Below are 15441 nucleotides of genomic sequence, written 5' to 3'. Positions count from 1 at the left end.
CGCCCCGGTATCCGAGAGGATTTGGGATGTAGCAAGGACATCATCGGCTAATCCACTTTGACTTGCTGATGTATTATAACCCAGCGTGCCTCCCGAGGCCCCTTCCGCCGTGGCGGGGGACGCTGGGGTGTCTCTGATTTGAAGGACGGCGCCTGGAGGTCTCTCTGATTGGGTCGGACGCGGGCTCCCGTTTGATGTTTCATTGTGAGGTGCGGAGTGTGCACGGGCAGGGGATCCCAGAGAGCTGTCCGCGCTGCCTGACAAAAGCTTAGCTCGCGCCTCAATTTCACAGGCCCTTGACTCCACTTCCACCCCGGGGCCGCGACTAGTCGAGTCTTTCAGATGTGCCGAGAAGTTCTCATTTTGTGCGGCGCCTAAACCTCTTAGTTCGGCCCGAGTTTCCAGTCGATCAGCCTCAGTCGATGGCGGCTGCTGCGGCACGCGGGAGAGGGAGCGCTTGCCCGCGGCTGGGAGCACTGAGCCGGCGCCCCCGACCTCCGAACACATAAACAGGCCAACGAGAAGCAGACGAAACAGCAGCAGCGCCGCTGGGGAGGTCATAGTACAAGGCTGTCTCACTTATCAAGCAGGATGGCTACAGGTGATGCAATCAGGCGGCGCCGGGTGATGACTGGCTGACTCCCTCTTTCATCCTCGCTCCCGCGTCTCTTTCCTGCCGCTGTTGCTCTCTTCCTGGGATCTCATCCTAATTCCCTCACACAGCCCATGGATCATTAAGGTTTGATGGTACCTCACCTCCCTTCTTTGGATTTCCTCTATTTTCTCACCCATAAACGTTCATACGGTGCACATAAGCTGAGGGACTCCCATAGTTTTCAGTAGAACCCTGAAAGGAGAGATAATTGGATGACATGATTAGAGTAATCAGCTTTGTCTTTAATTAGGTGAGGAAGTAGAGCTTATGAAGACAGTCAAAAAAAGATGTAATTTCATGGTACACTAATTAGAGTCTACGGACTGTTGTTAATATTTAATGTTGTTGTTTTTTTGTGTAATCATGATCAAGTGTACCAGGCATTTTTGAATTTGCCCTCAGGATAAAAGGAATCTACCAGTAGATATGAATGGGAAGGTTTGGTCCCACTTTCTGTTAACAGTCACATATATAAGTAAGTAGCCTTTAATAACTACACTTATTCATTACAGTGTACTCGCACATGTAATAAATAATAGGTCTACAATACTTAATACAGTATATACTAGTTAGTATACATATAATTACATTTACCAACCCAAACACCGACTCAATGCCAAATTGTATAATGATAATTTCATAAATAGCATGAATGTGGTCATGTTTTGCCTGTGGTACTTTTCATGTTGAATGTAGTCCAACAAGGCATAGTTGATACAAGCTGTTTTATACAGAAAAACAAATTAAAAGTTTTTCCCCCCATCTCATTCATGTTAGAGATTAATAGCACAGAATATTAGTTGCCACTGTAATCTCCTTAGTGAAGTATGAAATTATATAAAAAAAGCAAAAACAAATAAAGGCTTTTCACGCCAGTAGAACATTAATTCCTTCAAGAATACTAATGCACTCTATTGTTATGCATGGCTGGCACAAACAGCTGTTTTCTTAACAACCTTGATGCAGTCATAAATGATTAAATGCTGGTGATATGTGATTGTTTATTCCATGGCAAATTGCAATTAGACTACAATAAAAAATGCATATTGACCATGAGATGCGCTCATGTCAAGCTCTATACACTGAATATTTGATACAAAGTCTCTGAACCTGAAATGGACACACCATTTAAGTCCTGCAGATTTAAGGAAATCGTGCGTTGGATAAAAGGTACAGCACATGCAGTTAATAGGCCTTTACATTATTTTTCTGAAGTGGCAGTCGTTCTGTAGTACAGAATGATTAGGAATAAATGAGGTTAGACTGGGCAATGGATCTATAAGATGAGAGAAGACCATGACCCAGCACTTGGGTTGAAGAGGTTGTCTCTTCAGAGAATTCTCACTGTTGTGCAGCACTTCAAAGGGGTCAAATACTTTCTCTCCATCAGCCTATATAGGGAGGAATGTGCCCTCCAGAAAAATGGCCTGTTTCCCATACACTACAAAGCAAAGGTAAGAGGGGATCTCCCTAGGGTTGATTAATTGGACCCATAAATGCTTTAATTAATTTCTACCCTTCTCGCCCAAAAGTTTAACGATCAGAGGTTCGTTAGCAGTAGAGTCATGTCTGAGCCATCGATCTTTGAAGCCTGATGCGATGAGAGCTGTCGCCAACTTAACGAGACTGAAAATGTACAATTATAATTCATCCCTTATCCCCTGCCCATCTCGCCCTTCCACTCATCACTCTCTCTCTCTCTCTCACACACACTCGTTTTTTGTCCTGGCCCTTTCTCTACCCCTTTTTGAGAGGTGTACAGGGTCACCTGCCCCAGATTTAAGGGACAGTCAGAGACTTATTTGAAACAATTCAGCTTTTATTTACTAATTAATGTTCTTATTAATCTCTTTGACCTAGAGGAGACACAATGTACGTATAGAGAGGAGAGTGACTGAGGGAAAGACTCGGAACATCCAACGGCGACCAATGTACGTGTGCTTTCAAGACGTTCACTAAATATAGTAACGCTAAAAAGCTTTATTAATGATAACAATCCAAGTGGTCAGTTCTCTGTCGGCCATTAGACTTTCTAATCCTTTTTCTTTGTTCTGCTGCCTCTCACTCCAGATAACAGCAAGAGGGGGCTTCTTTGACAGGGATTATGTGAGTCTAGACTAAACTGATGGTTTTTAAATGGGTCTCTTAAAAGTTAATATTGATATTTTTACCCTAGGAATATTATGAAACTATTAGGGGCATTGAGGGTATAGTACAAGAACAGACAGTGTCTTCACTGTCAGAGATACACATCACAAATCAATCAAGAAATCAATAATTGACCAGCCGCCATTTCTTTATCAGTAATAATGCTGTAATTACCCATTTGGAGTAAGTGAGAGAGGGAGGGAAAGACAGGAGAAAGGGAGAGTGACAGAGGGGGCAAAAGAGAGGGAGAGATTGCTTTGCTTATGGCAAAACTTGCCTTTGATACAACAATCATTTACGCGGAACACAACTGCAACTCACAAGTCATTACTGTTTCTGTCTCATGTTAAACTTCCTTCCAGATACATTATAACAATCCCTTAATGGATTCCAACTACCGCACTTGTATTCTCACACAAATATCCTGTACCTCCATGCATATGATTCATAATTGATTTACTTTCTCTGATCTGAACATCTACAGACAATTAAAACAGCCTCAGTTTTAGAACAGAATCCGTTAATTAGAAGACAAACGAAGTGAGCTTCAGTCATCTGTGCCTAACTGATCCATACTGGGGTATTTACCAAAGGGATGTGAAACGATACAAACTTCCATTTATTTTCATAATTTGTCCTACTTCTTTTTTCCCAAAACTTCGCCTGGGAACAAAGAAAACATTTGGAGCGTTTGATCATGAGACATTTTGTTTACTTTGTTGCCCGATCTCCCCTTTCACTCTGCAATTCGCCTGCTACTCATCTCCCTGGTCTTTTCAGCGGGGAGACAACTGTGAAGGAAAAGGATAATGCTGTCTTCTCCACAGCACTTAAGCTCACATTAACACCATCTCATCAATATTAAAACAAATGCCCCTCTCCCCCATCTCTCCCCCTCACAAACCATGTTCTCAGTTTCTTCTCATCTTTACCCCATTTCATCTCTTTTTCTCCCTCTGATGCTCTCAAGCACCCCCCCTCTCTATTTCTCTCTCTGCCTCCACGGCACATACCCGTTTTTTTTTCTCCTCAGCTCGGCACGTGTGCGCTTCGAGTTGGGTTTGGGGTCTATCATGTAGTGTGGTTGAAAAGAGGGCCCTGGCCTCACATGAGCATCATACTGATGAGACATGCAGTCCGGGAGAGGTGAAGGTGGGTAGGAAGAGAGGGAAGCAAAGGGAATACAAGAGTGATAGATGACGACATGCCATTGGGGAACGTGTGTTTGTGTATGTGTGTCTGTGTGTGTGTGAGAGAGAGAGATGGAGGCAGAGTTTATGTGTGTGTGTGTGTGTGTGAGAGAGAGAGAGAGAGGCAGACAGACAGACAGACAGACAGAGAGAGAGTGTAGGTGGGTGAGAGAGGGATTGGGAGACTGTGTGTGTATACAGTATGTGTGTGTGTGTGTGTGTGTGCACGTCTGCCTGCGTGTGTGTGAGAGAGACAAATAAATAGCAAAACAATGAGAGATGAGTTTGTGCGAGAAGAAGGACTGAGAGAACACGAGAGCGAGAAGAGAGGCGATGCGATGTGAGAGATGGTGTCGGTGATTCACGAGTGCCAGCTCAGAGAAGGATGATGAGTGGCCGCACACTTCCAAATGGCAAATCGTTGTTTCAAACGAGATGCTCTTAAAAATAGCCCACTTTTGCATGCCAGACATCTCAAGTGTGGTCAGACAGCAATGGGAACAGAACAACTGAGGGAGAATAGGGTGCCCATCCATTTAATACATACTCAATAGGTATTTACAATCTGTCATTATGCATTCTATACAGACACTTAATTCAATCTTAGTCACACCGAAGGGCATTTACTCAATATGCCTAAAAGTCCATTATCTCCTTGACATGCTCCATCAATATCTGTAGGGGAGAGCTATCAGTCTTGTTTAGTTATCACTGAAATCATTATTTTAATGGGTTAACATCAGTTTCATTTAAAGCTGTTTAACCATAGGCTATATATGAATGTCACACTATTTCTGTGAAACAGAACAAGAAGACTAAATAGGCCAGTCATTATAAGAAAAAAACAAACATTTCACCCTCTCATGCTTGGTCACACACACACACACACCAAAATACGCTTCAAAGCTGTTCATTAACATAACATAGACACATTGCCTTCAGCCCACACTACAGCCTCGTCATGTCAGTAAACGCAGTGCGCGCGGTGACCCATCTGACTCGAGCGTTAATGTGATTTATACACATGGACTAACTGTAATAACTAAAGCTTGCCAATGTGCTCTGCTGGCAAAACGATGCCACACGCTTAACTTTCAGTGAATCTCGTGCACATCCGTATGAGACCCGCGCGGGCTGCAGGTGAGCGCAGAACGGGTTCTCATGGAACCCGGTAACCGGTGTGCCGAAGCATTTTACCATCACGTTGGCACCATCTGTCAGAGCTTTTTGTGCGGTTCAGCCAACTGGAACATCTACAAATTGTTCTCTCTTGATGAATCAGTTGGATGGCCAAGAGAGGATTTTTATGTCTCTATTTCGTTCGGGAATTACATTAAATATATCCAGCAAACAATCTTGAGAGCAGCTGTTCCGATCCCAAAGGCAAAATTCTCACCACATGACCGTTCTATCTTGAATAAGCTCTAGCCCTCTGCAAACCCTCGACGTTTACATAGAAAAGCAACAAACCTAATGTTTATGAGACAAATGGGATACCACTAAAAGACCCAAAGGATAACCGAAATAGGCTATTCGATAACAGCAAGTTACTGTTTTATTTACTGTTTTATGCGCATCGCGTGCAATTATGCTTGACAAGAATTTACTCGCGACTCTCGTCGAAGAAACAATGTGGTCTAAGTTTGAAGGCTGTGGCGACACAACGACTCAAAATAAAACCAATAATTAACTAGCAGACTGAGCTAGTATTTTTTTTTTTTTTTTGTAAATAGCACATATTACTGACATGATTAGAGGTTACCTTACCCTATGTTGACTATCTTGCGCTCCTCCGGTGTTTATCCTACTCTTGGTTGGAGGTCGACGAGATCCAAAATGCGAGTGAATTGACTGCCGTCTCTCTCTCTCGCTCACCCTCTCTCAAACACACACGCGCAGACACACACACACGCACACGCACTCCCCCCTTCCTTGCATGCATAGCACTTCTCACCCCTTGCCCTTTCACAATTGCCTTTTACTATGATGCTATGACCAAACGAATTACCCCGGTTCCTTTCGCAATCAGTAGACCAAAGCACTGTATTTTTTGTCTCTTGGTCTTGTCGAATTCTGGTTGAGTTACTGATACCACTTAATTTGTAGAGCGTGTTCCACTAACACCACAGGGACTTGGAAGAGTCCTCCATGTCTAATAAGTGAGGGAGGCAGAGGCGGTATTACTGCAAGGCACACGCATGCAACGTCAACCAAAGGAAATTAGTTTTACAGTGGTGTTACAGGATTTGTTTCTTGTCCCTACGTAAGCCACCCAAGTTTAGCACGTGTGCTTCCATGGAAGCTCATATTTATTAGGTGTGTCCTAGTTTGCAGTTCGCAGTATCTTTCAATCTCACTTTCCCTCCCTCTGTCTCTATTCTTTCTCCTGGCTGCCAGGTGGCTGGTGACAAGAGGTAAGAGGAAAAATGCTGACAATGAAGCTTCACAGGGAGGAGAGAGAAAATGAGGACGGTGTTAAGAGATAGATTCACTTATATCCTCTGTGTTTTTCTAAAGATGCACACAGGAAGTGCAGGGATAAATAGGATGTCCCAGGGGAGACATTCCAGCAGGTTCTCCTCAGCTCTCTTTTTAAAGCAACAACCTCAGGGGCGCTCAGGAGGGAAGCCAAATTAGTTCTAAACGTCTATGAAAGGAACCATAACAATTCGGTGGGCGAGTGAGTCACAGGAATGAAAGCCTGAAGACATGAGGCCAGAGATGCGGTTCAACACTGGAAGGATGTAACCAAGGCAAATTTATTTTTGTGCATCAGGTATGCCTTTTTTTAATTAGAAAATGAAACCAACCATTTTCTCTCAGCTAATAAATATGATTTACAATGACAATTCATTCCAAACATTTTGTTAATGAATAAATGGAAATGTTTACACATCTAATAAAAATTTATGTACCTTGACACAAAGAAATATGTAGACATGAAATGAGATCAGAACAAAGGCATTTATTTCCAAATATCTTAGAACATCATACAAAACCATCAATGCATTTGTGTAACACAACAAAAGCCAATCAATGAAAACTATGCCTTGAGGGCAACAGGGAGATTGGACATATACTATCAGAGGTATTCTTCTCCTGCCTTTTCTGGTTCAGCACCTACGCATTGTTTTCAGCGTAATGCTGGTGTAGCTTCAGCACATCATCCTGAGACACCCGAGTCCAGCCTTCACTGTGGACGTGGTACAGATTGACTTGGCCTCCGCTGTAGGCGTCTCGGTAGGTGGCCTGGTAGATCGCTCTGCGTGCCAGCTCACAGGCCTCGTCTACGGTAAGGTCTTGGCGCAGCCCGCTGTCCAGCGTCCCGTAGGCATACATGGAGCCCGAACCCACGGCAAACAGGTCACCACACACACGGTTCCCCTCAGAGTCGACATAGTACAAGCCTAAGAAAGGGAGGGAGAGAGAAAAGGTGGGTAATGAGGGACCATGACAAAGGCGCGGAAAATGAATGGGAAAGGGATAGAGGTAAAAACGTGTGGAAGTTGGGATGAAGGGGCAAATGGATAGGTGATTGTTCAATAAGATAATCATCTTGCAACAGTTTAAGGCTATGCCTTCACAGAAACAGGTGGAGCTCCCTCTAGAGGAAAAGAGGCCATATTGCTGCCATAATTCAATGCACACACAGGTGAACTTGTACATCATTAATTATTTGGATCATTACACCTGAGTTAAGATTATCTTTGTGTTTACTGACACAAACAGTGAGATATATCTATCCGAGACATAACGCAGGTTGTGAGTACTTTAAATAAGTTGTGGCCAATTAAACAGCTGGGTATCACTGTGCAAACAGGATAATCATTAAGGGAAAAAGGCACACATACCTGGCCCTGTCTTGTCCCATCCGCACACCATGGTACCCATGCTGAGTCCCATGCCTTTATACTGGTACACCATGTTGGCAAGCAGCTTGGAGGCTGCCGCCACAGAGATGCGCTCCTTATTGCGTAGCTCGTAAACGCGGCACTGTTTCGCCAGCAGACGCTCCCAAAAGCTGCAGTCGGCGGCACCACCGGCCATGGTGCCCAACAGGTATGGGTTAATCTCAATCACCTTCTTCACAGTTTGTGAGGCGATGTAGGCGCCAGCCGTCGCACGAGAATCCACAGCAACGATGACACCATGCTGGAACTGAGCGGAATTTTGTAATGTTAGTTTATAGTCAAGCACCCCAAATGCGCATTTCCCTAGATCCATCACTCAGAAATCAGAACTCTTTAACACGAATGATCTAATATGACGTTAACAGGATACGGTCAACCACAACATAGAGATACTTATAAAAGCAGGATTAAGTCAAGTTTAGAGGACTGGGAGGCCTCGGTCTTTGGATCATTTACACGTCTCACAGTTAACGTTAGCCTAGCGTTAACTGTCGAGATTTGATAACACGCAATTGTTTTCATTTATACGCTTACTCTGTACGAGTAAGTGACACTATGCACGTGTTAAGGATATCCACTCGGAAACTCATTAAGTTAGCAAGATGGATCAACAACAATAAATAACGATGACACAGCAAAAGTGTACGTTAGCTGTCGTTAGCTGATATTAATGTTAGCCACGCAAGATATGATGCAAGCAGCAGCCCCTCTACCCAGCGTTAAGTAAACATACAACATATATTGCTTTTACATCACCAAAGAAAATATTAGCGCTTGGTCAAAAATGTTAATCTTGGCAAAACTCCCTTTTAGGTAAACTAGCTCGCTAGCTCTGTTGTTAAGCTAACGTTAGCTGGCCATCGTTTGCTACTCACTTTGAATGCTAACGTGGTGGTCCCATGAAGGAATTCTATCTTTTTCTCCACTCCGTCGTCACAACCGCCGCCTAAAGAAGCTTTTAATGCAAAATTGTTTCCATCTCCGAACTCCGATCTAAAGCCGATGTCATTTTGACCAGAACTAAAACTTAGACCATGTGGTCTTTGAAAATGTATTGAATCACCATGGAGTATATCTGCAAGTGCCATTGTGTTTAGCAGTCAAGTTTGTGGCTAGTCATCCACTTCCGCTGTTTTTCCAAACATTTCGCCGATTACGGAAATACGTCATCCGACAGCTTTGGCATCCACCTTCGCAATTTATGGTCGCATCCCAGCCTATGATCTCAGCCCACTTAATTGCAGTTTGAGTTAGGCCTACTTACGAAAGCTTTACATGATCTTTACTGAACATCCACATAAATAGACCCCATCAATAAATAAATAAAATAGTATATATATAAAATAATATTTAGGCTAGGCATCTAAATACCCTAATTCAACCCAGCTTTGTATTAAACATTATTTATCTAGCCTATCTACTTTTGACAGTCTAGCTCAGTGGTTCTCAAAGTGTGGGGTGGGCCCCACTATTGGGGAATAGAGACATGACGGGGGCACGATGAACGGGAAGAAATTGTTTTTTTGTTTTGTCCCTATCTTAAATAATGCCTCTCTTTTTGACAAGGAAGGAAGATCATAGATAAAATTTTGCCGTGTTGATGAGGTCCAGTGGGGTTTGAAAATTACCCACCTCCAAAGTGGGGAATGACAGAGAAAGTTTGAGAACCACTGGTCTAGCCTACTACTATGAACTTCCGTCTGCTTCCTCACTTATTCTTATCCTCTCAGCCACCATCTCTCTCTCACGGGCCTTTTCCCTATAATACTCCTCCTTCAACTCCTCCCTGTCTCTCCGTTTCCAGCCACTGGCAGTGATATGATAGAGGTCGACATTGTTGCCTGAGTAGGCATCTCTATGTGTGGCCCTGTACACTGCTTCTCTTGCCAGAGCCACTGCCTCATCCACACTCATCTCCCAGCACACATCTCTGTCCAGGATAGAGTAGGCATAAGGTGAGCCAGATCCCACAGAAAACAGCTCTCCCTGTAGGCGAGTGCCATCACTGCATACATAAAACAATCTGGGACCAGACAGCTTCTGCTGCAGGTTTACAGCATTCACTTCCATTGTTTCCTGCTTATATTTTTCCACTGGCTGGCAGAATATTGTACAATCCTCGTCTGTCTTGTTCCCACAATCCCAACCACAGAGAGTTGCCGCCACACACAGCTCTGTGCCCTTGAATGGGTGCAGCATGTGAGACAGAAGTTTGGCAGCACCGCCTGTGGACAGTCTCCGACGATGGCGCAGCTGGTAGAGACGCAGCTCACGGGCGAGGATGCGCTTCCACAGGGCACAGTCAGCCGAAGTGCCCGAGGTGGTGCCCACGAGGTGAGAGTGGATGGGCAGAATCTTTTGCGAGGCCGGGCATGCCACGAGGCCAGAGCAACTGGAACGCGTGTCTGCGGCAGCGATGACGCCACCCTGGAACTGGAAGCCCAGGGTAGTGGTACCATGAGACAGCTGGAAAGGTAGCGGAATGGACGAAGTGTTTGATAAGGGGATGGGTGTAGGGAAAGGAAGTAAAGGTAACGAACAGTGCTCAGGTCGGGCAGTAGGCTGGGGCGTAACATTTGGCCTTGCTTGGCCAAACTGTAGTGGGCTCTCCCTGAGGTATTCAGCCACTGGTATATAAAGCTCCAGAGGAATCCCACTGCTGCCAGAATAGAAACCTATGTCTGCATTCTTCCCTTTGTGAAATAAGATGTCGTCTTCCAAAGAGGCTGAAGATGGAATATTCCATTCAGGGTAGAGATAAGAGACATTGTTGAAGCCACAAACCTCCTGTAACGCCATCAATTATTAAACAAATCTATCACAGGCACAAAATGATAACTAACCCTGGGCTATAATTACATTTTAGCAATACACTGTAAACAGCCAGCAGTGTGATGTCACCTCTGAGAGACCTTTTGATTTAATGAACAAAAGTTGGTTAATTAGTATGGGTGCCCTGAGCAAGTCACGACATTTCAGTCCAAATTGAACAAGCAAACCCTCTTCTTCGAACTGCGAATGTAGCCAAAAACGTTTGTTTCTATCGGCCTATCGTATTTGATTGTAGGCCTACATGTTTTATTTTACCACAGTCTACAATCTGGTGGTAGGCTACAACCCAGATAGCCCACGCACTGCAGGCTTAGAGTGAAAAATCCTGTTTATATATTGTGTTTTCCAGAGAGTTCCATGTAACATTATCCTACCCCATATTGTGAAAGATAAAACTGGCTAGAGAATGGTATTTCAGTGACGCGAAGAAAGACTCCATACAGTAAGCATAAACAAACGCTGATGCTCACAGCCTATTCCTTCCGCCTTTTTCCCTGGACAAGGCTTATGCGCGTCTTCCTCAGACGAGATAGACTGGCCTTTTAACATTCATGACCTTTCAAACTAGGGACACATAACATCTTAATTGTTTTTTTTTCCTTCTAAAATGCTAGCGTGCTGAAATGGTTTTCAAACGGACTCATTTGCCCTGAGCTGTTGTCACAAATGCTACTTTGGCTTAGGCAGTAGAACCACACAGGTGACAGCTGTGTCGCGGACACCTGCCACGTTCCGACGGGAGAGAGCGCGTATGGTATGCTCCCACCAATAATGTAGACCAGAGAATCTGATTAAATGCCTCAGTAAATGTCAAGTTATTCGGAAATTAAATTCTTCCGCACGTATTTTATAGTCTTACAGATTTGGTGGGCTCAAGGGTTGTAGAGATTATGCTAGCCTACATCGGTAACACGGCATTGTGACACCTGAGGAAACTGAACTAAAACAAACTAAACTCAAAATGAAAGTTTTAGAAAGTTTATGCCTGATCATCAGCTTCACGACGCTTCTATCTTTGGTAAGATATCAAACTATTTTCAAACACGCATTAATCTTTTTTGACATGGTGACATGTTTCATATGGGATCAGCAACATTTCGTTTGCAATTCATTTTTGTGAGTTATTTCCGGGTAGCGAATGATCTTAAGAAAACAGAGGAAAATACATTGTATGCCAGTGTTACTGCAATATAATGTTTGCCATAATGTGTGAATGAACATAACAGATCCTTTTATAAAAGTTAACATTTCTACAATGTTGCAGAATGGTGATGTCTTCACTTAGACTGACACCAGACTACCAGGAACGATAGAGTACTGTATGTGAAAGGCACATGGCTAGGGTGCATAAATGGATATGGCAGCCTCCTGTAAAGAAGGAATATTCATACAAAATACCTAATACACATTTTGGTAATTGGTCCAGTGTAAAAAGGCAGCAGTTGTAAATTTGTAGTCTTTTTTTTGTTGTTGTAACAAGAGACCTTCACTGTGTGTCATAGTAGGGCTATATCAAATTTTACTGTGCCATATATCATGGACAAATGTATTGCTGTTGAACTGAAACAGCCCTTCAAACAGCACTTTGGTTTCAGCTCAGCTTTCCTTGGTTTGTTTCTGTTCTTTAAAGATTCACTGTGAGTTCCTGTCCCCCATTACACCCGATCAAGCAGAGGATGTGGACGGCATCTACTTTGTGCAGTTGGACTCAGTACCTGAGGTGGTGACAGGAGGCAATACTACGGCACGTGTCCGCTACCAGTGCCCCAGAGCATGCAAGGTCAACCTGGAGGTCGTGCTCACCTCCCCGCACAAGATTGAGCAGCTGGTCTTCAGAAGGACATGGACCAGTGTCAAAAACCTGGGCTACCCCAGGGTCCGAATGGTGCCGCTGAAGTTCCCCGCTGCCATCATATATAAGCAGGATTTTTCCCGCAGGCACTCCATAGACGGCCATGAGGTGATGATAAGAGCTTGGCTGGCCCACATTGACACACATGCCATGGAGACCCGCCCTGGGGATGGGGACTATCACGGCTCCCTGGCACACACTTCTAAGCTTCTCCGCACGGTTCCGCCTGCCGAACGTCCAGCTTCACCACACACAGTGTGCACATCATGGGGGGCTGAATTAATGCGGCTGCTGACTAGAGGCAGAATTCACCAGTGTCCCTATGAGTCAGGTGCCATTCTAGTTTATTTCCCCAATGTTGTACTAAACACCAGTCATTTTATTGGGTTGCTACAGTATTTGAGGTGTTTGAGGTGTGATTAATTGTCAATCTTTTTTTTTTTTGCACACAATGATTACAGATATTGTGGATCTGATGCAGTTCCCCATGGCGAGCACTGGAGAAAATTACGGGGTCATCCGCACCTTCCAGCCATTCGTTAACAGGGAGCTTGAGACGGCTCGGCGTCAAAATATGGAGCATCCAAGGTCTGTCTTTTAAACGGCTTCAATCTGCACTCTATTCATTTGCACAGGACTTCTTCAACACAAACTTGCACAGTAACACCGAGAGTGTCTTTGAGTCCCTCATGCACAGCTCTCTCATTGGAGGGCAGCCAGACAGTTCTGTACAGCACAGAGCCATACCCCCAATAGTGTTGCCCTGCAGAATACTAACTCACACAGTCTGTTTGGCTTCCTTTAGCTATGCTCATCTTAACTTCCTTTAGAATTTGTTATGGAAGCCCATATTATCACGCCACACTGATAGAAGTCTCAAGGACTATAGCCCTAAAACAACAAATCTTCTATCCTATTGGTTGTTTCAGTATATAGGCTATATAATGTCATCGCAACATTAGATAAACCTTTACAGAATGTGATGACTTCTGTCACACCCAGTTTATCCAGGTCATAATGGAATTGCATCATGCAGTATCCTTGCCTCCTGTTAAAAAAAATCCTACACTTTATTTATTCATTTTGGTCCAATGGTCCCATTAGTTTGTTTTCTGTGTGACGTTAGTGACAGGTTTGGCCTCGGTGGAATGCAGTGTTGGGGTGGCTTGGGTAGTGTGCCTGGGGGGATAGCCAGCCCAAACAGATATTCACATGCTTGTCTTTTCCTGCTTGTAGAATGGCCATATCAATGTGGATCTACCTGTTGAACTGGTGTAGAGGTATGCGTTGTGGGATCATTAAGCATGTTAATGAGCGGAGAGACTATGGCACACCCCTTATCCTGCTGACAAACACAGGTACAGGCCACCAAACTGGTGTAATCAGAATTGGTAATTTGTGTTACTTCATTTTACAGACTATACATGTGTGTTCATGTGTAAATGCATGTGTATGTGTGTGTGTGTGTGTGTGTGCGTGTATCTGCATGTATGTAAATTCAAAAGATGCATTCATAACCCTACTTCTTGTACAAGATTTTTCAACAATATTTGAAGTTATGTGCTTGTAATGGATCCCTGCATGCTGACAGTAGTATTTTTTGCAATGTATTATGAAGGAGATATAGTGATTCAGGTGCGACTAGCTTCAAGAGTCGAGCGAGCCTTCACATCTTACACTGCCCTGCCTATCCAGACATGGATTCGTTTGGACTGCTATGTTCAATATTCCCAGGTACTCCATCTAAGCCAATGCCCTGGAACCTTTTTCTCATTAAAGGGGTGCCTGTGTTAATTCCAACTCAATTTCTAGCCACAGTGAACCCAATTAAAGCCCATAAAATCACACCTGTCCAGAGTCCAGACCCGGTCTGCCTTTGCTAATTAATAGCATTTATTTTACCTGTCTCCTCCTTTAGAATTCCTCAACCATAAGCCTCAGATACTTACTCAGTTGATAAGTTCTATTCCTCTGAGTGTCCCTTGTTCTCTCTTGTCTTGCTTCTTCTTTGTGTAACTTTAATGGTTTCAGCTGATGTCACAGGTAATATTTTTTGCATCGCATGTAATAAATATATGATGTTTTCCTTTCAAGGTGAAACTTCAAGTAAATTATGAAACAACCTCTGAAGAAAAGGTTGATGTAGTGCATGCTTTTAAGTAGGTATTGCCAAAAAGTGCATGTCACTACTTTCATTACGTCTCTTCTTTAATTAACTGAAGTGGTGTGAGGAGTGAGATTAACATGTTGATGTGGCATGTGACAGCTTTCACGAGGACATTCTGTGCAATGACACATCGGGCTACTTAGTCATTGGAGGGAGCAGATACATGGATGGCTTCCATGGCTATGTTGGACCAGTACGGTATTATCGTCTCGGCACAGAAAAGGTGAGCACCCCATTGTGCATCCCATGTGTCCATTTAATTAGCCAGTAATTGCACATGAAGTAAGTTATGACAACTAATGGGATGTTGTATTGTAAGCATATTAATTTGTAATCAGAATATTATTTGAATTTGATGACATTGTTACTCACTCTTTACTAACGTTTGTGTTGCAGGTAAATAACCCACTGTCACCCTCAAAGACACTGGAGGCCTTAGACAGGACCCACTGGGAGTGTGAGGAGATGAAACTGGTGATAGCGGGGTTCATTGACGAGCTAAGACTTTATAGAGAAATCTCCTTGCAAGGTAATTAGTTGCTTTTCAAAGAAGAAAAAAAAATACATCCCCTCCATTTCTTCGATATATTTTAAAGATTAATTTCCCTGCAGTGAGCACCTGTAGTGCATGGCAATGTCATTATTGATATTTTATGTGTTTTTTTTTAGATAAATGTCACTCATAC

General features: G+C 43.6%; 3 protein-coding genes across 5 annotated transcripts in view; 1 reads left to right on the top strand and 2 right to left on the bottom strand.

The window, feature by feature from the left end:
- Nucleotides 1-6938: 6938 nt before the first annotated feature.
- Nucleotides 6939-9037, bottom strand: LOC143117030 (proteasome subunit beta type-5-like). Its single transcript, XM_076278475.1, has 3 exons — nt 8780-9037; nt 7845-8151; nt 6939-7400 (listed from the first exon to the last, which is right to left on the bottom strand). Exons 1-3 carry the CDS (start codon nt 8990-8992, stop codon nt 7114-7116), a joined length of 807 nt encoding a protein of 268 aa, XP_076134590.1. The 5' UTR covers nt 8993-9037; the 3' UTR covers nt 6939-7113.
- A 91-nt stretch (nt 9038-9128) lies between these two features.
- psmb11b (proteasome 20S subunit beta 11b) lies at nt 9129-11020 on the bottom strand. The gene has a single exon (XM_076278474.1). It carries the CDS (start codon nt 10701-10703, stop codon nt 9591-9593), a length of 1113 nt encoding a protein of 370 aa, XP_076134589.1. The 5' UTR covers nt 10704-11020; the 3' UTR covers nt 9129-9590.
- Nucleotides 11021-11214: 194 nt separating this feature from the next.
- LOC143117027 (protein sel-1 homolog 3) overlaps nt 11215-15441 on the top strand; it is a 17474-nt gene continuing 13247 nt past the window's right edge. Inside the window, exons 1-9 of one of the 3 annotated variants that reach the window (XM_076278473.1) lie at nt 11215-11754; nt 12410-12919; nt 13050-13176; nt 13825-13946; nt 14207-14322; nt 14683-14747; nt 14855-14978; nt 15152-15284; nt 15425-15441. The exon at nt 15425-15441 is cut by the window's right edge and continues 121 nt beyond it. In XM_076278473.1, coding sequence (XP_076134588.1) covers nt 11718-11754; nt 12410-12919; nt 13050-13176; nt 13825-13946; nt 14207-14322; nt 14683-14747; nt 14855-14978; nt 15152-15284; nt 15425-15441 — 1251 coding nt within the window. In that variant the 5' untranslated portion in view covers nt 11215-11717. Of the gene's footprint in view, nt 11755-12366; nt 12920-13049; nt 13177-13824; nt 13947-14206; nt 14323-14682; nt 14748-14854; nt 14979-15151; nt 15285-15424 lie in introns of all 3 variants that reach the window. The other 2 variants (XM_076278472.1, XM_076278471.1) reach the window with 2 other exon arrangements.

The sequence above is a fragment of the Alosa pseudoharengus genome, unplaced genomic scaffold (genome assembly GCF_046254945.1).
Source record: "Alosa pseudoharengus isolate Yale_2024_CS ecotype anadromous, Long Island Sound unplaced genomic scaffold, YU_APseudo_1.1 YU_APseudo_1.1_scf_11, whole genome shotgun sequence".
Lineage (NCBI taxonomy): Eukaryota > Metazoa > Chordata > Actinopteri > Clupeiformes > Clupeidae > Alosa > Alosa pseudoharengus.
This window is presented reverse-complemented; position numbering and strand designations above follow the sequence as displayed.

Bases quoted from the DNA above. Each gene is read 5' to 3' on its own strand.
- LOC143117030 (XM_076278475.1), bottom strand. From the start codon at position 8,992: ATGGCACTTGCAGATATACTCCATGGTGATTCAATACATTTTCAAAGA. The intron at 8,152-8,779 runs GTGAGTAGCAAA...AATTCCGCTCAG, and splicing joins CCACCACGTTAGCATTCAAA to TTCCAGCATGGTGTCATCGT. The intron at 7,401-7,844 runs GTATGTGTGCCT...TCCCTTTCTTAG, and splicing joins ATGGGACAAGACAGGGCCAG to GCTTGTACTATGTCGACTCT.
- psmb11b (XM_076278474.1), bottom strand. From the start codon at position 10,703: ATGGCGTTACAGGAGGTTTGTGGCTTCAACAATGTCTCTTATCTCTAC.